Source organism: Spodoptera frugiperda, chromosome 28, assembly GCF_023101765.2.
Source record: "Spodoptera frugiperda isolate SF20-4 chromosome 28, AGI-APGP_CSIRO_Sfru_2.0, whole genome shotgun sequence".
Taxonomy (NCBI): Eukaryota; Metazoa; Arthropoda; class Insecta; order Lepidoptera; family Noctuidae; genus Spodoptera; species Spodoptera frugiperda.
Window position 1 is genome coordinate 3,749,845 of NC_064239.1, and position 22,700 is coordinate 3,772,544.

General features: G+C 38.7%; 1 protein-coding gene across 37 annotated transcripts in view; it reads left to right on the forward strand.

Moving 5' to 3' along the window:
* The first annotated feature begins 1,094 nt into the window (after positions 1 to 1,094).
* The window catches only part of LOC118265576 (spore coat protein T-like), an 86,812-nt gene continuing 65,206 nt past the window's right edge, over positions 1,095 to 22,700 (forward strand). For 4 of the 37 annotated variants that reach the window (XR_007707349.1, XR_007707353.1, XR_007707350.1 and 1 more), the window contains exons 1-3: positions 15,940 to 16,118; positions 16,497 to 16,577; positions 18,463 to 22,149. Coding sequence is in view for 18 of the 37 variants with exons in the window: in XM_050706104.1 (XP_050562061.1) it covers positions 18,681 to 19,631 (951 nt within the window). In the remaining 19 variants the exon portion in view is untranslated. Of the gene's footprint in view, positions 1,272 to 1,649; positions 1,731 to 3,238; positions 4,654 to 15,937; positions 16,119 to 16,496; positions 16,578 to 18,462; positions 22,150 to 22,524; positions 22,606 to 22,700 lie in introns of those variants that run through there. The other 33 variants (XR_007707351.1, XR_007707354.1, XM_050706116.1 and 30 more) reach the window with 27 other exon arrangements.

The following is a 22,700-nucleotide window of genomic DNA, read 5'->3' on the forward strand; positions in this document are numbered from 1 at the left end:
AGTAAGAGTCTGACACTCCCTCTCGCCTCACCTAAGGCGGGAGAAGTCATTGGAAAAAAGGGCTATTTCTTTAGCTGGTTCTGGTAGCTATCCACAGTACTGGTTATGGTAAGAAACAGCCCTCAAGACTGTCCACAATACCGTTTAGCATTGTCTATGAATTGGAAACGGTAACTGTTTGTGACGGTAGGTACCTACTTATATCAATCACAAGGAAAAATAACGTAAAATTTTTCAATACTAACCATTTTTAGTTGATTACGTTGAATCCTCTCCCGATGAATCTGATGAACTGGACAAAATACGCAATCTACGACGTCTTTTTGGGTTTTCATCGAGTTTGTGACGACGTAATTCCTCTTCAATGTTTTTCAACTTTTTGAGTAAATTACCAAAATTTTTATCTAATATCTTCCTCATTATCAACTCTACTGGTCTACAAATTATGTCTGAAGTAATTTTGCGATAAAACTTACCGTTTTCAAGAAAATCGCGCAAGACCCATTTTTGGACCTTCTTACCCCGCTACTGTTTTTCCTTAAACGGGATCAATTGGGACTTTTGACACAATGTTTATAATTGTGATTTGAAGGTTTGTACCAATTTTCAGCTAGGAGTGAATTTGTCGTGAGTTTGCTGATTTTTTGGTCTCATTTGACCGGACTGGTATCGTGGGTGCGTTTACAAACATACAATTTCACACTCCCTGTGTCTGACTCTTGATTACCATCAGCAGGCCTTCCTTGACACAATCCCTGAAGACCAGAGCATCTGTTGGCGTGACAGGGACATGGGGAGGATCATTATTTAACGTACTCCGTCTCCTCCATAACTGCTTCACTGTATGTGGAGCCGACTTGAACCAGTGCCAGGCGCGAGAAGTTGCTTCTCTGAGTACACGGCGGCGCTCAGACCAAGCAACACAAGCTACGAGTACCTCTATGCTCCATCGATACCGAGGCGTTTATTATATTGAATCTCAAGTTTCCGAAGGGGTTCAAAAAATGAAACTAGGTTTATCATTAAGTGATAATTTTATTATTAAATATAGGTATACTAAATAAATTGGTCACATATGTATAGCAGTTATCAATCTGGAAATCCCGCCGACGTCCGAATTATCTTGTTGTTTTCGTGGCTCGTATCTAGACTGCTAAATAAAAGTGAACCCAATTCACTTCAGAGCACAGTCAACTTTGAGATCTAGAGAGCAAACATGTTCCTGAACAAAACTTGCGTCGTTCTCCTCGTCGCTTTCTTGGGGACCTCATGTAAGTAAATATTTATTGAAATTTTTCATTGTGTTTGTTTAAATTATATTTTCTTTGATCACCATCATTATTAACAGCCTATGAGAGTCCACTACTTGACTATGGGTCTCTTCTGGTCTACTTGACTATAGCCATCCCACTACTACACATTAACACAAAAACCGATGCCCAGCCGGATTTGCGAGTCAAGCGCAATAGTATATCGCGACCCGCTCGGAGTTAAAGTGTGGCTAACGGTGTGGCTTTCAGTGAGTAAGAGTTCACTCCTTCTCGCCTCACCCAGTGCCGAAGAAATCATTCGATGATTTTCCCCCTCACTATTCTAAGTACTACAATAATTGATATTCGTGACATTGAAAATCATTGTTTTTTCTGCAGGGTTTACGGGAGTTGTTTCTGCGAGTCCGCGGCCGCAAGAGCCGCGTGTGGATCAAAATCCGAATCAGGGGTCACCTAAAGGTAAATTTTAGTTAATTCTAAAAATGTGATAGTTAATAACCAAAAGGCTTGTAACTACTAAGTTATACAGCGTGTAACAAAATACCCATATACATCAAGAAGCAATGAAGAATACAGGTTGAATAGAATCTCTATACAAAGTTTCAGCTTAAAATACGTTTAAAAAAATTGGAACCAAATACTTGGTGTAGCATGGTTCTTGATTTTATAAATCATACAAACGTGTCACAACACTACAAGGGTCCCTCGTTAATTACGAAACATTTCTTCTGTAAATGTGATCGCCTAGTACCTATCTACCTAATTTTAATTTGCATGAAAAATAAAGACATTGTGCTTGACATAAGGTCAGTAATAGCTCCGGTATGAAGTATCATCCCATCCTCGATAAGTTCTATCCTACCAGCCAGTTGTGTTAAGTACCAAAGTTGCGAGTTGGCGTCATAGTTTCGCCAAGAAGATTTTTTTATGGTATAATCCGGTAAGCGAGCAGGTGGATCACCTGATGGTAAACAATCGCTCCCGCCCATGGACACCCGAAAAGCCAGAAGTGTTACAAGTGCGTTGTTATCCTTTTGGGGATTAAGAATTTAAAGGTTATTGGGGAAGCCGCAGTATCACTCCGGTCAATCGGTCCATTCGTACCGAAGCATTGCTCTCCCACAAAAACTCAACCACACTTGAAGTAAATTCACTCTGAGTGTTATTATACCTCTGTTATGTGTAACTTGTAAACTGAAATAGTATATTAATAAACTAGCTTCCGCCCGCGACTCCGTCCGCGCGGATGTCGGTCTCGCGTGGAAGTTTTATTTCTCCATTTTGAGTAACTCTGACAATGACATCTTATAAATATCTATCTATTGATTGGACCCAAATACGGCGAGGCCCATAATAATTAAGGAGATCCCTCTATTGAGCTACTGCTGTTGAGCTCGCGTTCTGTAGAATAAAACTGAAAAATAAAGATTTTTTGTACGTATTTTTCAAGGATAAAAAGTATCATATTTTATGCCCAGGATAGTAAGGTATAATTATACCAAGTTTCATCGAAATCAAAAAGACAGACAAAAAAAAATCACATATTTGGGTTTGGTATCGATCCAGTAACACCCCCTGCTAATTATTTTTTCAATATTTTCAATGTACAGAATTGACCCTTGTACAGATTTATTCTAATATGAATGAATGAATGAATGAATGAATGTGTTATAAACGTAAGAGTAGATAAATATAATCAGAAAGCTCCGACCTGCTAAGCGATCGGGAGTTATACGTGTTATTGTGAGTCAACCATAAGATATAGACATTTGCTGTCGTGGAATATTTTTTTAACAATTTTAAGAACATTTCATTCATCACATATTTGGGTTTGGTGTCGATCCAGTAACACCCCCTGCTATTTATTTTTTCAATATTTTCAATGTACAGAATTGACCTTTCTACAGATTTATTATATGTATAGATATATATATTACTGTCAATAAAATTATTTGTGTCTTCTACAGGAGGGTCCGGGTACCACGCACCTCCGCAGTACCAACCACAGCCGTACTACCCACCTCCTCAGTATTACCCACCGCAGCCACAAGCACCTCAGACACAGCCTACAATCTTTAAAACGTGGGATGATATACGTACATACATACATAACCAGAGGCGTACATACATAAACATAACATAAAGACAGGCGTGAGCCTGTCTCCCATGGGGGTAGGCAGAGACAATGAAACGCCAATTGCCACGGTTCTTACACACTTCTTTCGCTTCATCAACAGTCATCAGTCTTTTCATGCATGCTCGTCGGTTAAAGGTACTTTTAATTTGGCCCTTTTTTAATATATCGCCAATCTGGTCGCTATATGTCCGTCTGGGGCGCCCTCTACCGACGGTCCCACTCATATTTGCCTTGTATACTTCTTTCGTAAATCTGTTTTCATCCATCCTTTCTACATGTCCAAACCATCGTAACATTCCCCTTTCAATCCTTGTCACTACATCGTCTTTCAAACCACACTTTTCTCTAACAACACTATTTTTTACTCGATCACTCAGTTTTACTCCACACATACTTCTCAAGGCTCTCATTTCCACCGCATTAATCCTGCTTTCATGCTTCTTCTGCCACACCCATGATTCACTACCATACATAAGTGTAGGTGCTAGTACACGCTGTATTACCGCAAGTCGAGCTTTGCTGGATATAATTTTACTCGACATTACAGAGTGTAAAGCACCATTGACACTATTTCCCGCTTTCACTCTCCTTTCAATATCTCCCTCACACTTTCCATCTCTCGTAAATAAAGAACCTAGGTACACAAACTCATTCACTTGTTCCAATTTTTCATCACCTATCATTACCTGGCATTCTGTTACTAATTCATTCCTTTCTATCACCAACACTTTCGTCTTGTTCACATTGACTTTCATACCTTTCCTTTCAAAAGCATCATTCATCACAGTGATCATTCGTTGTAGTTCTTCGGCCGATGAGGCAATAAGTACCTGGTCGTCGGCGTACAACAATGTTTTGATTACTGTGTCACTCATTCTTAACCCACACTCACCTACTTTCAAATCGTTCAAACAACTGTCCATGAATAAGTTGAACAGCCAAGGAGATGCTACACAGCCCTGTCTAACACCCCGATTAATGCCAAACCACTCCGTGTAGTCCCCATTTATCCTGACACAAGCACTCGAGTCCTTATATAAGGATTTAAGTCCTTATATAAAAATATGGGATGATATATATAATGAATTATATAATGGTAACTGCTGTTTAATTTTAAGGAGCTCCTAAGCTGACATACTTGGCACTTAGCGATATTCTGGATTTTTTGTGAACGTATAAATAATATCCAAATGTAAAGATTTTGCCAAGAATTTCCTAAAAATATAATTATGTTAAATTGATAAATGCTTGTTTTTATTTTATTAACCAATTTAATTGAATGTATGTTGTATGGTGTATTGTAGCTAATGAGTTGAAAGTGGAACTTAATACGCTGAGGGCAATCTTGAATCAACTTTTTAAGTATGTATTAGCTAAACTGTGAACCGCATGTAATAGATTGTGAGCCTATTGGCATAGATACACGGGACAATACAAAAAAATACACACAATATTGCACCTTACTGCTACAAGTTCTAAGGTCTAAATATAACATACATGTATACATATACTAGTGAAAGTAGGTTATAAATCTCGACTCAGAAATATTGTTTGAATTCGGGTAAAGGTTAAGAGTATTGCAATCCCTTCCCTCCAATCAACATTTATGAGTTACGAGGGAAAAGAAAAACAAAAATGTTTAAGAATAATAAGATATGGGTAGGAAAGCCATATATTGTATTCATTCTGGTTCAGTATTTATCCTTTTTTGCTAAGTCGGAGTATCAGGGAATCAGGTGTATCTGCTAGTTTTTTGGTAATAGAATTCAAGGAATTGACGAGTAATTTAAAATCAACACAAGTAAGTAATGGAAGAAGAATATTTTTTTTACAGGGGTCCTTTCTCTTTTCTTTACTGCCTTTATTTTTTTCAGTCAGTAGATATCCCCAAACCTAATGAAAAATATTATGCTGAAAACTGCATCAAAATCAGTTTCGCCAAACGTGAGATAATTGTACGCAAACATACATACATAAAATAATACATACATTACATTTTAAAGTTTAAGGTGTATTGTAGCTAATGAGTTGAGAAACAAACCTATGTATGTATTGTTTACAAAACTCATTATCACTAAATAAGTGGGTAGACACATCTCAAATGTCATGTAATTTCTTGTAGTGAAGAAATAGCCCTGGTAGCTATCCACAACACAATACAGGTAAGAATCAACTATTAGTTGGTAGAAATTATTAGCCTGTATCATAGCTGAGGAGCTAAGAAACAGACCTATGTACTGTTCGCAAAACTCATTAACTCACAACACTTAGTATGTGTAGGTAGACATTGCACAATCCCAAGGGATTTTTATAGTAAAGAAAGAACCCTGGTAGCTATCCACAGTACTGGTTATGGTAAGAAACAGCCCTCAAGACTGTCCACAATACCGTTTAGCATTGTCTATGAATTGGAAACGGTACCTGTTTGTGACGGTAGGTACCTACTTATATCAATCACAAGGAAAAATAACGTAAAATTTTTCAATACTAACCATTTTTAGTTGATTACGTTGAATCCTCTCCCGATGAATCTGATGAACTGGACAAAATACGCAATCTACGGCGTCTTTTTGGGTTTTCATCGAGTGTGTAACGACGTAATTCCTCTTCAATGTTTTTCAACTTTTTGAGTGAATTACCAAAATTTTTATCTAATATCTTCCTCATTATCAACTCTACTGGTCTACAAATTATGTCTGCAGTAATTTTGCGATAAAACTTACCGTTTTCAAGAAAATCGCGCAAGACCCATTTTTGGACCTTCTTACCCTGCTACTGTTTTTCCTTAAACGGGATCAATTGGGACTTTTGACACAATGTTTATAATTGTGATTTGAAGGTTTGTACCAATTTTCAGCTAGGAGTGAATTTGTCGTGAGTTTGCTGATTTTTTGGTCTCATTTGACCGGACTGGTATCGTGGGTGCGTTTACAAACATAAAATTTCACATACACATGACACCCAGACCCGAAACAACATTTGTGCATCACACAAAGAGTTGCTCCGTGCGGGAATCAAACCCGCTACCCGATGTGCCGCAGTCGGGTGCCCACTTGCCCAGCCACCGCACCAACCGTGCAGTCGTGCAGCCCAAAGTAAGTCTGTCTGTTTGTGACAATAAGACCGTCCATAGTCCTATCGCCTATTGAATGAATTTTGGGTGTTTTGTATGAAGTATACTAAAAAGTTTTGTAATTTTAAGTAGTATTGTATAAACATACCCAAGTCTTTATCGCGTAGAACCTGACAGAAGCCACACACGTCTGCTACAATACTATTTCAACTATCTTCACATTCATGTAACTGGTCATAGAAAAATGCAAATGTTACACAAAACATCCGCACTTCGTCGGGATATAGCCAGTTCAGATGGGAAATAACAATAAGTTTCTTGCAAACTGCACAAAACTTGTGGCCGCTGGACATTTTTATTGCCAACATTACAATGTGAATAAAACGATTGTCTATTATGCAAGTAGCTGCAACTAACTACATATTTTCTCCGAGGTTGCGTAATATAGAAACAGCAATGAGTTTTTAAAGCAACCTTCTTGTGTCAAAGCTATTAGCTATAGGTATTAATGTCATTGAAATGTTATAAACAGTTGGTTTAATACTTCTTACATAATATATGTTGACGTTTTATTGATCTAGTATGTCAAACCATAATCTTTCCCCGTTCTAAGTTGTATCCCGATCCCTTCAGCTGTTTCGACGTGAATGAGAAACAAAACTGCACACAAACTTTCGCATTTATAATACTACTAAGTGAAAAACGCTCAGAAGGATGGGGTTCTTGAGTTAAACACAAACTTTCACAAAGTAGGTAGTTTATTTTATTCTACTGCACAAAAATATCGGCGAGTCTCTCAACAACAAGACAATTCGAAAATCCCACCAAAATGGCGAATGGCGGGCCGAGACAGTGTTGCAACGTTCGAAAACTGAATCGATTTATGAGTCGATTTAAATTATAATAAATACTATCATCGGGTTTTAAGAATATTGCTATTTGATAGATTAGTGTTTAAACTAAAAATAATAAGATGAATTAGTAATGAATATAAATATGATAGGTGATAAAATTAATGACTGTTACAGTCGGCCATCCGTCACATAAACGGGTCCCTTCGTTTAAGGTCACATTTATTTTAAAACAAACATTAATTTTAACTGATCATTTAAGTAATTTTTAATGTTATTTATCAATTTCGAACAATTTTTTTTAAATTTACTTTTGTACTGAAAGCAACAAATCTACTTAATTCTACTTTTATATAATTAGATATAGCCAAACAAAAGGAGGTTACTTCACATCTTTCACCATCAATTTGCTGTGACTGCGTGTTATATCATATCACTTGTACGTGGTTAGATTCTGCTTGAACTCTGTGCCATGACCCTCTAGGCCATATCACTCATGTCCAGCTCGCACCTAACCAAGCTCTGTGATATGAAACACCCTCACTGAATAGATCAAATAATTCTCATGCTAGGCTCGATTCCGCTTGAACTCTGTGCTAAGACCCTCTGGGCCATATCACTCATGTCCAGCTCGCATCCAATCAAGCTCTGTGCTATGAAACACCTTCACTGAACAGATAAAATTTTCATGCTAGGCTCGAATCTGCCAAAGCTCTCATTTAAGGTAAGTTATCCTTTTCAAAACGCACTCATGCTCTATTTAAACCAACCAAAGCTTTGTGCAAGGTGTGAATCGCTTAAATTAATTAAATTCTCTTACTAAGATAATCAGTTTCATTGAAATACCTATTTAATGACTTATAAAATAATGTCATACAAGTAGATCATCGGCTAAAGTTACATATTTGCGAGGTATAACATAAAAACAATGAAATTAATATTGTAATTCTATGCGTTAACAAATTAAATATTATGATTTAAAACTATACTTGTCTGTGGAAACATTGTTGAGTATAGCTTAGTTATAAGGTTAGGTATAATATGACAAAGTCTATAATTAAACCATCTGTATTCACAAATTGATATTTTTAAAATAATGATCTATTACTTATAACTAGATACTTTCGTCACTAGAAGAACATGACGGTGCATCGAAGCTCATCCAGGGGTAAATTTTATCTATCGCTACCACATTCTCGTATGCTTTTCCCTTCCGTGTAAGCGGCGTGTCTACTATAATAAACCTGTCATTAGGTAAGATCTTTTGATTCGATACGGTCCTTGGCATTTGGATTCTAGTTTCTTCGATTTTCCTGAGCCTGAAACAATAGATCTTACTACCCTGACTAGGTCACCCTCTTTATATTTATTTGGTGATTTTCGATGCTTATCAAAACGATCTTTATTTTTGTTTTGGTTTTCTTTAATGCGATCACTAGCGTCTGACCTAATTTGCTCTATGGATTCGTTGGTCTCACTTATTAAAATATCTTCAGAGACATTATTCAAAATACCTTGCGATGGGTTGCCTAATTTTCGCCCAAACAGCAATTCAGTTGGTGATCTTTTTGTGACGTCATGTATCGAGGTATTTATGCCTAATTGGACATCGGGAAGAAAGGTGTCCCAAATGTCACTACTTTTTCCGTGAGTCATACTTCCCAAGGAAGCCAAAATCGTGCGATTATATCGTTCGACTTGTCCGTTAGCACGTGGAGTTGCGACTGAATTGAGTATATGTTTCACCCCAACAGACTGAACAAACGTTTTAAATCTCTTGCTGGTAAAGCTGGTACCCCTATCGGTAATCAGCCGCGATGGACACCCAAATAAACTAAAATATGTTTTAAAAACTTTAATGCTTGCCTTTGATTTTGTGCTACGGACTGCAGATAAATAGACATATTTTGTGAAAGAATCCACAATCACTAAAATATACATATTACCGTGCTTGCTGCGTGGAAATGGTCCGAGATGATCTGCGTGTACGGTATGTAGTGGGACATCCACTTTTGGAATCGGATGTAACATACCCTCTTTAGCGCCAGATGGGACCTTATGGTGTGCACACTCCAAGCACGCTGATACATACTTTCGAATAAATTTCCGCATCTTTGGGAACCAGAATGTCGACTTGATCCTTTGCAAGGTCTTCTCAAAACCAAAATGACCTACGTCATCATGGTTGGTTTTGAGCACCTGCCAGCGCACACCCCTCGGGACAAGCCATCTTAATCCTCCGCCTTCGATTACCCTATATACGCGACCATTTTTGACCTGATACTCTTTATGAACAGCAGCAATTTTGGCGGTTTCAGGATCCTGTACGATTTCTTTGATGCGCCTTACTTCTTCATCGGCGGATTGAACTGTTGAAATCCAATCATCTGCACTAACATTTAAAATATCGAGCACGTGTATTGTTTCTTGTTGGTCTACGATTGCGCCTCTGCTTAAAGCATCAACATGAGTCATTTTCTCACCTGGACGATATTCAATGGTGCAGTCGTATTCAAGAAATTGGATCCACCACCGCGATATCCGAGGGATCAGATCTCGTTTGGTAAATGTCGACCGTAATGCATTACAGTCAGACACGATGGTAAATTTTATACCCAATAAGTAGGTGCGGAACTTATTTAACGCGTTTATGACTGCGAGCGTCTCTAGTTCGAAGGAGTGGAGTTTTTGTTCATCAGCGCTAGTTTGACGGCTATAATAAGACACGGGTTGCCACGAATTATTCCCGTTCTTTTGCATCAGAATGCCTCCCAAGCCGAACTTGCTCGCATCTGTGTGTAATTGGGTTTCGGCCCTATGGTCATATAGTGCTAAGATTGGTCTCTCAACTAGCAACCTCTTTAAGGTATCAAATGCGTTTTGCTGTGACTCCGCCCAATGCCAAGCAGTATCCTTTCTTAGCAGGTTTGTCAAAGGTCTCGCCAGTAGGGCAAAGTCCTTGACAAACCTGCGGAAAAATCCGGCCAGGCCAAGAAATCTCCTAACGTCACTTTGGTTGCGCGGCACAGGGAACTTGGACACAGCTTGGGTCTTCTGTTCTCCAGGTCTGATACCGAATTTGCCGATCTCGAAACCTAAAAATACAATTTTCTCTTGGAAAAAATTGCATTTTTCCATTTTTAGTGTCAGCCCAGCATCCAGCAATAAGCTAAGGACTTGTTCGAGGCGTTGTAAGCCCTCATCGAATGTTTTCGATGGAATTAAAATGTCATCCATATATATGATGACGAATGGCACCTTAGTTTTATTGAGAATTTTATGGATTACCCGCTGAAAAACAGCAGGTGCATTTGCCAATCCAAAGGGCATACGATTGTATTCGTATTGCCCTTCGGGTGTGACAAATGCCGTTTTCTCTTTGGAAGCTTCAGCAATGGCGATCTGATGGTAACCGGATGCAAGGTCAAGCGTCGTGAAAAGTGACTGCCCTGAAAGCTGGTCAAGCAAATCCTCTATGCGCGGAAGCGGGTAGTGGTCTCTTTTCGTGCGTCGATTAAGGGCACGGTAATCCACGCACAACCGCTTCTCACCCGATTTCTTTTGAACAAGGACAATCGGACTCGCATAAGGCGAGCTAGATTCACGAATTATACCATGTTCTACCATTTCCTCCACCAAACCTTGAACATAGGCACGTTCCGAATGCGAAAGTCGATAAGGCCTGTATACGACTGGTGTTGTATCAGTTAAATGAATTTCCATTTCAGCCACAGATGTGTAGCCTAAATCATGCAAACCAGTTGAAAAGCAAGCCTTATACTTCGATAATAAAGCCTGACATTTATCCTTTTCACTAATAGTAAGTCCCTCTCCCATTTTCACGGAATTACCATGATTCCATTAACCGAATCGGTATTTATCTGTAACACATCTAAAAGTCGATTCTGAGAAAAGGTCGTCCTAGCTCGAGAAACCAATGTATTCTTGTTAAAACGAATTTTATGAGAACTTAAGCTCTGTATTAGAACGCGGCACACTCCATCGGTCATTTGATATTCACCAGGTAACAAATAGTATTCCCTGTCGGGTCTACCCCTTATCGAGCCTCCAACATAAATATTACCACTATAATTCGTTTTAGCTCCAACTGAAACTGCTCTAAGTTCTCCTATATCTAATTCAAAATCATCAACTGTAATAAGCAGAAGTTTAGCTTCACCACTTACATCAACCTTTTCGATTCGTAAATCAGTGGCTGTCTTTACTATTCTTAAATTAGGTCGTTCCGTAAAACTGTGCCCAAGGAGTACTGGAATGTTTATGAGTGAATCATCAACTATCAGGACCTCTACATGTTCTTCTCTTACATCCTGGATCTCAATTGTAACAAAAGCTTTACCTACGGGTAGATAGGGAATACTGCCTAATCCTCTCAACAATGGACCCTGCACGGTGTCCCACTGAAGACCAATTTTATGAGCGTCGGTCTTACGTATAAGAGTAACTTGGCTACCTAAATCAACTTGACAAGCAATAACTACGCTGTTTATTTTTATGCCTACTCTATACTTGTCATTGCTATCATCATTTATGGATACTTCAAGAACACTTTTAGGTTTACTATCATTTTTACTAGAGACGTTAGAGTTACTGGAGGTCTTTTTAGGGCAGGTGTTTGAGTCGTGTCCTAAAAAGTTACATTCAGAGCATTTGGTTATTGGTTTACGACATTGAAAGCTCATATGACCAGCTTCCTTACAATTGAAGCAAACCGCATTTCCTTTCGGTCGATTTCTAAAAGTTTTATCAACAATTTTAGATGGTTCAGAGCTGGTCGCGATTGAAGTAGAACTTTGAAAACGCTTATCTCTATTGGTTCCTTCTCTCCGAATACTCTCACTATACTCCCTAGGGTGAGACTTAACTGTCTTAAAGAACTCTAAAGTTTCCTCGGGTTTGTTAAATTTTCCTGCTTGAGCGCTTAACCGAATGCTTTTGTCTTCAATCCCGAATATTATGCAATCTACGGCCTGCTTACCAAATATTTTACATCTATTTAATAAGTTTATCTTGGAAAAATAGTATAGTTCTAAGGAGTCACCAAGGCGCGCCTTTCTATTAAGCATTTCGGTCAGAAGTTCAGCATAGTTCTCGGTAGACGGGAAAGATTCTCTCAATAAAGCCTTCCACTCTTCCCACGAATGCCTAATAGTAGGCAAGCCCTGGTACCAGGTCTTAGCATGTCCTACAAGTTTGGGCAGGGCATAGTGAACCGTTTGACGGTCATTCCAATTATAGATCTCCGCGCATTCGTCTACTTTACTTATCCACATCTCTATGGTCTGTTCTCGAGAAAGCGGATCAAAATCAGGAAGAACATTCTTTAGCACGGGAAACGATTCACGATCCCTGCCCTTAAAAATATTAACAAATTCTTCAAAGAACTTAGCAGGCTCGACCCTTGGCCGCTGGGAACCTGGGTTCTCATTGTCACTTTCGAGGGGGCTACGAATAATTCTGGACGGGGAAAACTGCTGTCGGTGGCTGCCAGCGACATCATGTGATATCACGTTGCGGCTACGTTGTCTCTTCAACTCTTGTTCTAACAGGCATAGCCTCTCACGCAACTCATCATTCTCATCGTTCCGTTTACGAGTACCACTGCGACTTCGTCGATTGGCTTCTCTGCGAGAATGACTACGGCTATGACGGCTGCTTCTAGGTCTACTGCGACTGCGACTGCGTTGCTGATTTCCACCATATATTTCCCGTCTGCGACTGGGTCTATTCTTAAGTAAGTTACGGTTTGTATTCTGGTTCTGATATGATAACTCACGGTTACTGTGGTGGCTAGGTTGGATACTGTGGGTGCGGTGACGACTTCGGCTTCGGCTTCGGCTTCGATCTTTACTTCCATGTTCGTGCCTCACGCGGCTCCGGCTTCGTCGCATACCACCGCTGTTCCCTGCATCACGTTCGACTCCCATTGTTGGTAGTATTGGGCTCCCAGGGAGCAAAGGTGTTCGAAGTCTACGACTTCGACACTGTTTCTCACCAGAGCTACCTCGTTCCATTATCTTAGATGTTGACTTGTGGGCGTAGCAAAACAATATATTTTGCTGTTATCCCACTTCTGAGCTGAAAAACGCTCAGAAGGATGGGGTTCTTGAGTTAAACACAAACTTTCACAAAGTAGGTAGTTTATTTTATTCTACTGCACAAAAATATCGGCGAGTCTCTCAACAACAAGACAATTCGAAAATCCCACCAAAATGGCGAATGGCGGGCCGAGACAGTGTTGCAACGTTCGAAAACTGAATCGATTTATGAGTCGATTTAAATTATAATAAATACTATCATCGGGTTTTAAGAATATTGCTATTTGATAGATTAGTGTTTAAACTAAAAATAATAAGATGAATTAGTAATGAATATAAATATGATAGGTGATAAAATTAATGACTGTTACATAAGATTATACAAGAGCCGAAACTTGGTAATAATCCCATCAAAATTGCAAATTGCAATGAGATTAAATAAATTAGGTAGCTATAGAGTAAACATTGATAGCTTTGTAACCTCTATTACTATTGAATTAGGGTATAATGTATACCATCCCAATTTCAATCTACAAAATAATCGAACGAATATCACTAACCAATATCCATTTTATACCTGAACCATTTCCTATTTGCGCCAAATTATCAGCTAACGAGGCACTAACCAGTTGATTTTTTTTTTTTTTTTTATGAGACATGCCGGCAATCGAGCAGACGTATTACCTGATGGTAAGCAATCGCCGCCGCCCATGGACACTTGAAACACCAGAGGCTTTACATGTGCGTTACCGGCTTTTTGGGAGTTAGGAATTTAAGGGTTGTTGTTCGGGAATGGGGATGGGGAAGATTGGGAAGGGGGAATTGGGCCTCCGGTAACCTCACTCACACAACGAAACACAACGCAAGCTTTGTTTCAAGTCGGTTTTCTGTGAGGCCGTGGTATCACTCCGGTCGAGCCGACCCATTCGTGCCGAAGCATGGCTCTCCCACACTTGTGATTTACATTAACTGGCTAAATAACTTCACACCGTTAGTTTTATTTAGCAATCAGTTTCGAATACTACACGTGGGGTCGACCATTTGCAATCCATTACACTTAAATACAATCAACAGAATAATTTTAATTCTATTCTTTACTAAATTAACCCGCGGCTTCGCATCCGTTGTATAGTTTTAAAGACCATTTTGCATAATGTATGCTTCGCAAATAATATAAGCTTTTAAAAAGGTATTTTGTACGCTTTAATAAACGTATAAAATTCCCAGAACCATAATCTAGAGGCTAACTTTTAAGCAGATGAGTCTTATGTAAATTCGCGGAGGTAATTGTATTAGACAAAAATCCAGACTCCGCCTAAGTACTGAGAACTTTTGATAAATCGAAAATACCTATTCTCTTTTAACAATAAACGTATTTCTCGTGTGTCGTGGGTGCGTTTACAAATATAATAATTTCATATACACATGACGCTCAGACCCAAAGCAACAGTTTTTGGATCACACAAAGAGCTGCTAGGTATATGAACTAATAAATCTTACTGCCTAAGGTCAAGTGATAAATTGTATTAAAATAAAGTACTGATAACAAATACGTAGAAACCCAATTTGTAATTAAACAGAGATAACTTGTATCATGAATAAAATTATAATGTTATAAATACTATTTTTTTTAAGAAACCTTAATCCACACTAGGTTTGTCTTCTGTATAGTCCGGTCAAATTAGACATTTAACCCACGACAAATTCACATCTAGCTAAAAATTGGTACAAATTTTCAAATCACAATTACAAATTTTCAAATCACAATTATAAACATTGTGTCAAAAGTCCCAATTGGTCCCGTTTAAGGAAAACATTTTAGCGGGGTAAGAAGGTCCAATAAATGTGTATTTCGCGATTCTTGAAAACGGTAAGTTTTATCGCAAAATTACTTCTGACGTAAATGCTAGATCAGGAAATTTCCTATTAAAAGGTATCAATATTTTTACATCACACAAAGAGTTGCTCCGTGCAGGAATCAAACCCGCTACCCGATGTGCCGCAGTCGGCCCAGCCACCGCACCAACCGCGCCCAGCCACCGCACCAACCGTGCCGTCGTGCAGCCCAAAGTAAGTCTGTCTGTCCGTCTCTTTGTTTCGCTTAAATCAGTGCAACAGCAGGAAAATCATCAAATTCATCATACCTTATGTGAGGCGAGAGGGAGTGTCAGACTCTTGACTACCATCAGCAGGCCTTCCTTGACGCAATCCCTGAAGACCAGAGCATCCGTTGGCGTGACAGGGACATGGGGAGGATCATTATTTAACATACTCCGTCTCCTCCATAACTGCTTCACTGTAAGTGGAGCCGACTTGAACCAGTGCCAGGCGCGAGAAGTCGCTTCTCTGAGTACACGGCGGCGCTCAGACCAAGCAACACAAGCTACGAGTACCTCTATGCTCCATCGATACCGAGGCGTTTATTATATTGAATCTCAAGTTTCCGAAGGGGTTCAAAAAATGAAACTAGGTTTATCATTAAGTGATAATTTTATTATTAAATATAGGTATACTAAATAAATTGGTCACATATGTATAGCAGTTATCAATCTGGAAATCCCGCCGACGTCCGAATTATCTTGTTGTTTTCGTGGCTCGTATCTAGACTGCTAAATAAAAGTGAACCCAATTCACTTCAGAGCACAGTCAACTTTGAGATCTAGAGAGCAAACATGTTCCTGAACAAAACTTGCGTCGTTCTCCTCGTCGCTTTCTTGGGGACCTCATGTAAGTAAATATTTATTGAAATTTTTCATTGTGTTTGTTTAAATTATATTTTCTTTGATCACCATCATTATTAACAGCCTATGAGAGTCCACTACTTGACTATGGGTCTCTTCTGGTCTACTTGACTATAGCCATCCCACTACTACACATTAACACAAAAACCGATGCCCAGCCGGATTTGCGAGTCAAGCGCAATAGTATATCGCGACCCGCTCGGAGTTAAAGTGTGGCTAACGGTGTGGCTTTCAGTGAGTAAGAGTTCACTCCTTCTCGCCTCACCCAGTGCCGAAGAAATCATTCGATGATTTTCCCCCTCACTATTCTAAGTACTACAATAATTGATATTCGTGACATTGAAAATCATTGTTTTTTCTGCAGGGTTTACGGGAGTTGTTTCTGCGAGTCCGCGGCCGCAAGAGCCGCGTGTGGATCAAAATCCGAATCAGGGGTCACCTAAAGGTAAATTTTAGTTAATTTTAAAAATGTGATAGTTAATAACCTTGTTACTACTAAGTTATACAGCGTGTAACAAAATACCCATATACATCAAGAAGCAATGAAGAATACAGGTTGAATAGAATCTCTATACAAAGTTTCAGCTTAAAATACGTTTAAAAAAAATTGGAACCAAATACTTGGTGTAGCATGGTTCTTGATTTTATAAATCATACAAACGTGTCACAACACTACAAGGGTCCCTCGTTAATTACGAAACATTTCTTCTGTAAATGTGATCGCCTAGTACCTATCTACCTAATTTTAATTTGCATGAAAAATAAAGACATTGTGCTTGACATAAGGTCAGTAATAGCTCCGGTATGAAGTATCATCCCATCCTCGATAAGTTCTATCCTACCAGCCAGTTGTGTTAAGTACCAAAGTTGCGAGTTGGCGTCAGAGTTTCGCCAAGAAGATTTTTTTATGGTATAATCCGGTAAGCGAGCAGGTGGATCACCTGATGGTAAACAATCGCTCCCGCCCATGGACACCCGAAAAGCCAGAAGTGTTACAAGTGCGTTGTTATCCTTTTGGGGATTAAGAATTTAAAGGTTATTGGGGAAGCCGCAGTATCACTCCGGTCAATCGGTCCATTCGTACCGAAGCATTGCTCTCCCACAAAAACTCAACCACACTTGAAGTAAATTCACTCTGAGTGTTATTATACCTCTGTTATGTGTAACTTGTAAACTGAAATAGTATATTAATAAACTAGCTTCCGCCCGCGACTCCGTCCGCGCGGATGTCGGTCTCGCGTGGAAGTTTTATTTCTCCATTTTGAGTAACTCTGACAATGACATCTTATAAATATCTATCTATTGATTGGACCCAAATACGGCGAGGCCCATAATAATTAAGGAGATCCCTCTATTGAGCTACTGCTGTTGAGCTCGCGTTCTGTAGAATAAAACTGAAAAATAAAGATTTTTTGTACGTATTTTTCAAGGATAAAAAGTATCATATTTTATGCCCAGGATAGTAAGGTATAATTATACCAAGTTTCATCGAAATCAAAAAGACAGACAAAAAAAATCACATATTTGGGTTTGGTATCGATCCAGTAACACCCCCTGCTAATTATTTTTTCAATATTTTCAATGTACAGAATTGACCCTTGTACAGATTTATTCTAATATGAATGAATGAATGAATGAATGAATGTGTTATAAACGTAAGAGTAGATAAATATAATCAGAAAGCTCCGACCTGCTAAGCGATCGGGAGTTATACGTGTTATTGTGAGTCAACCATAAGATATAGACATTTGCTGTCGTGGAATATTTTTTTAACAATTTTAAGAACATTTCATTCATCACATATTTGGGTTTGGTGTCGATCCAGTAACACCCCCTGCTATTTATTTTTTCAATATTTTCAATGTACAGAATTGACCTTTCTACAGATTTATTATATGTATAGATATACAACGTGTAACAAAAAGGGGTATACATATCAATTGCACGGTTTCTAGATAACATAACAAACGATACGGGAACAGTTTTTTAAACTCATGTTTTCATGGTACCAAGTTATGATTTTTTCAAATCGCGCCGGTGCGCGAATCAAAATTAGGTAGACAGGTACTAGGCGATCAGATTGACAGAACAAATGGTTTGTAATATTAGCGAGTGTTCCTTGTAGTGTTGTGACACGTTTATATGATTGGAAATCAAGAACCATGCGAAACCAAGTATTTGGTACAAATTTTTTTTAAACGTATTTTAAGCTGAAACTTTGTGTAGAGATTCTATTCAACCTGTATTCATCAGGGCTTCTTGATGTATATGGGTATTTTGTTACACGTTGTATATATTACTGTCAATAAAATTATTTGTGTCTTCTACAGGAGGGTCCGGGTACCACGCACCTCCGCAGTACCAACCACAGCCGTACTACCCACCTCCTCAGTATTACCCACCGCAGCCACAAGCACCTCAGACACAGCCTACAATCTTTAAAACGTGGGATGATATACGTACATACATACATAACCAGAGGCGTACATACATAAACATAACATAAAGACAGGCGTGAGCCTGTCTCCCATGGGGGTAGGCAGAGACAATGAAACGCCAATTGCCACGGTTCTTACACACTTCTTTCGCTTCATCAACAGTCATCAGTCTTTTCATGCATGCTCGTCGGTTAAAGGTACTTTTAATTTGGCCCTTTTTTAATATATCGCCAATCTGGTCGCTATATGTCCGTCTGGGGCGCCCTCTACCGACGGTCCCACTCATATTTGCCTTGTATACTTCTTTCGTAAATCTGTTTTCATCCATCCTTTCTACATGTCCAAACCATCGTAACATTCCCCTTTCAATCCTTGTCACTACATCGTCTTTCAAACCACACTTTTCTCTAACAACACTATTTTTTACTCGATCACTCAGTTTTACTCCACACATACTTCTCAAGGCTCTCATTTCCACCGCATTAATCCTGCTTTCATGCTTCTTCTGCCACACCCATGATTCACTACCATACATAAGTGTAGGTGCTAGTACACGCTGTATTACCGCAAGTCGAGCTTTGCTGGATATAATTTTACTCGACATTACAGAGTGTAAAGCACCATTGACACTATTTCCCGCTTTCACTCTCCTTTCAATATCTCCCTTACACTTTCCATCTCTCGTAAATAAAGAACCTAGGTACACAAACTCATTCACTTGTTCCAATTTTTCATCACCTATCATTACCTGGCATTCTGTTACTAATTCATTCCTTTCTATCACCAACACTTTCGTCTTGTTCACATTGACTTTCATACCTTTCCTTTCAAAAGCATCATTCATCACAGTGATCATTCGTTGTAGTTCTTCGGCCGATGAGGCAATAAGTACCTGGTCGTCGGCGTACAACAATGTTTTGATTACTGTGTCACTCATTCTTAACCCACACTCACCTACTTTCAAATCGTTCAAACAACTGTCCATGAATAAGTTGAACAGCCAAGGAGATGCTACACAGCCCTGTCTAACACCCCGATTAATGCCAAACCACTCCGTGTAGTCCCCATTTATCCTGACACAAGCACTCGAGTCCTTATATAAGGATTTAAGTCCTTATATAAAAATATGGGATGATATATATAATGAATTATATAATGGTAACTGCTGTTTAATTTTAAGGAGCTCCTAAGCTGACATACTTGGCACTTAGCGATATTCTGGATTTTTTGTGAACGTATAAATAATATCCAAATGTAAAGATTTTGCCAAGAATTTCCTAAAAATATAATTATGTTAAATTGATAAATGCTTGTTTTTATTTTATTAACCAATTTAATTGAATGTATGTTGTATGGTGTATTGTAGCTAATGAGTTGAAAGTGGAACTTAATACGCTGCGGGCAATCTTGAATCAACTTTTTAAGTATGTATTAGCTAAACTGTGAACCGCATGTAATAGATTGTGAGCCTATTGGCATAGATACACGGGACAATACAAAAAAATACACACAATATTGCACCTTACTGCTACAAGTTCTAAGGTCTAAATATAACATACATGTATACATATACTAGTGAAAGTAGGTTATAAATCTCGACTCAGAAATATTGTTTGAATTCGGGTAAAGGTTAAGAGTATTGCAATCCCTTCCCTCCAATCAACATTTATGAGTTACGAGGGAAAAGAAAAACAAAAATGTTTAAGAATAATAAGATATGGGTAGGAAAGCCATATATTGTATTCATTCTGGTTCAGTATTTATCCTTTTTTGCTAAGTCGGAGTATCAGGGAATCAGGTGTATCTGCTAGTTTTTTGGTAATAGAATTCAAGGAATTGACGAGTAATTTAAAATCAACACAAGTAAGTAATGGAAGAAGAATATTTTTTTTACAGGGGTCCTTTCTCTTTTCTTTACTGCCTTTATTTTTTTCAGTCAGTAGATATCCCCAAACCTAATGAAAAATATTATGCTGAAAACTGCATCAAAATCAGTTTCGCCAAACGTGAGATAATTGTACGCAAACATACATACATAAAATAATACATACATTACATTTTAAAGTTTAAGGTGTATTGTAGCTAATGAGTTGAGAAACAAACCTATGTATGTATTGTTTACAAAACTCATTATCACTAAATAAGTGGGTAGACACATCTCAAATGTCATGTAATTTCTTGTAGTGAAGAAATAGCCCTGGTAGCTATCCACAACACAATACAGGTAAGAATCAACTATTAGTTGGTAGAAATTATTAGCCTGTATCATAGCTGAGGAGCTAAGAAACAGACCTATGTACTGTTCGCAAAACTCATTAACTCACAACACTTAGTATGTGTAGGTAGACATTGCACAATCCCAAGGGATTTTTATAGTAAAGAAAGAACCCTGGTAGCTATCCACAGTACTGGTTATGGTAAGAAACAGCCCTCAAGACTGTCCACAATACCGTTTAGCATTGTCTATGAATTGGAAACGGTACCTGTTTGTGACGGTAGGTACCTACTTATATCAATCACAAGGAAAAATAACGTAAAATTTTTCAATACTAACCATTTTTAGTTGATTACGTTGAATCCTCTCCCGATGAATCTGATGAACTGGACAAAATACGCAATCTACGGCGTCTTTTTGGGTTTTCATCGAGTGTGTAACGACGTAATTCCTCTTCAATGTTTTTCAACTTTTTGAGTGAATTACCAAAATTTTTATCTAATATCTTCCTCATTATCAACTCTACTGGTCTACAAATTATGTCTGCAGTAATTTTGCGATAAAACTTACCGTTTTCAAGAAAATCGCGCAAGACCCATTTTTGGACCTTCTTACCCCGCTACTGTTTTTCCTTAAACGGGATCAATTGGGACTTTTGACACAATGTTTATAATTGTGATTTGAAGGTTTGTACCAATTTTCAGCTAGGAGTGAATTTGTCGTGAGTTTGCTGATTTTTTGGTCTCATTTGACCGGACTGGTATCGTGGGTGCGTTTACAAACATACAATTTCACACTCCCTGTGTCTGACTCTTGATTACCATCAGCAGGCCTTCCTTGACACAATCCCTGAAGACCAGAGCATCCGTTGGCGTGACAGGGACATGGGGAGGATCATTATTTAACATACTCCGTCTCCTCCATAACTGCTTCACTGTAAGTGGAGCCGACTTGAACCAGTGCCAGGCGCGAGAAGTCGCTTCTCTGAGTACACGGCGGCGCTCAGACCAAGCAGCACAAGCTACGAGTACCTCTATGCTCCATCGATACCGAGGCGTTTATTATATTGAATCTCAAGTTTCCGAAGGGGTACAAAAAATGAAACTAGGTTTATCATTAAGTAATAATTTATTATTAAATATAGGTATACTAAATAAATTGGTCACATATGTATAGCAGTTATCACTCTGGAAATCCCGCCGACGTCCGAATTATCTTGTTGTTTTCGTGGCTCGTATCTAGACTGCTAAATAAAAGTGAACCCAATGAACTTCAGAGCACAGTCAACTTTGAGATCTAGAGAGCAAACATGTTCCTGAACAAAACTTGCGTCGTTCTCCTCGTCGCTTTCTTGGGGACCTCATGTAAGTAAATATTTATTTTAATTTTTCATTGTGTTTGTTTAAATTGTATTTTCTTTGATCACCATCATTATTAACAGCCGATGAGAGTCCACTACTTGACTATGGGCCTCTTCTGGTTTACTTGACCATAGCCATCCCACTACTACACATTAACACAAAAACCGATGCCCAGCCGGATTTGCGAGTCAAGCGCAATAGTATATCGCGGCCCGCTCGGAGTAAAAGTTGAAACGGTGTGGCTTTCACTGAGTAAGAGTCCACTCCTTCTCGCCTCACCCAGTGCCGAAGAAATCATTCGAAAATTTTCCCCCTCACTATTCTAAGCACTACAATAATTGATATTCGTGACATTGAAAATCATTGTTTTTTCTGCAGGGTTTACGGGAGATGTTTCTGCGAGTCCGCGGCCGCAAGAGCCGCGTGTGGATCAAAATCCGAATCAGGTGTCACCTTATGGTAAATTTTAGTTAATTTTAAAAATGTGATAGTTAATAACCAAAAGGCTTGTAACTACTAAGTTATACAGTGTGTAACAAAATACCCATATACAT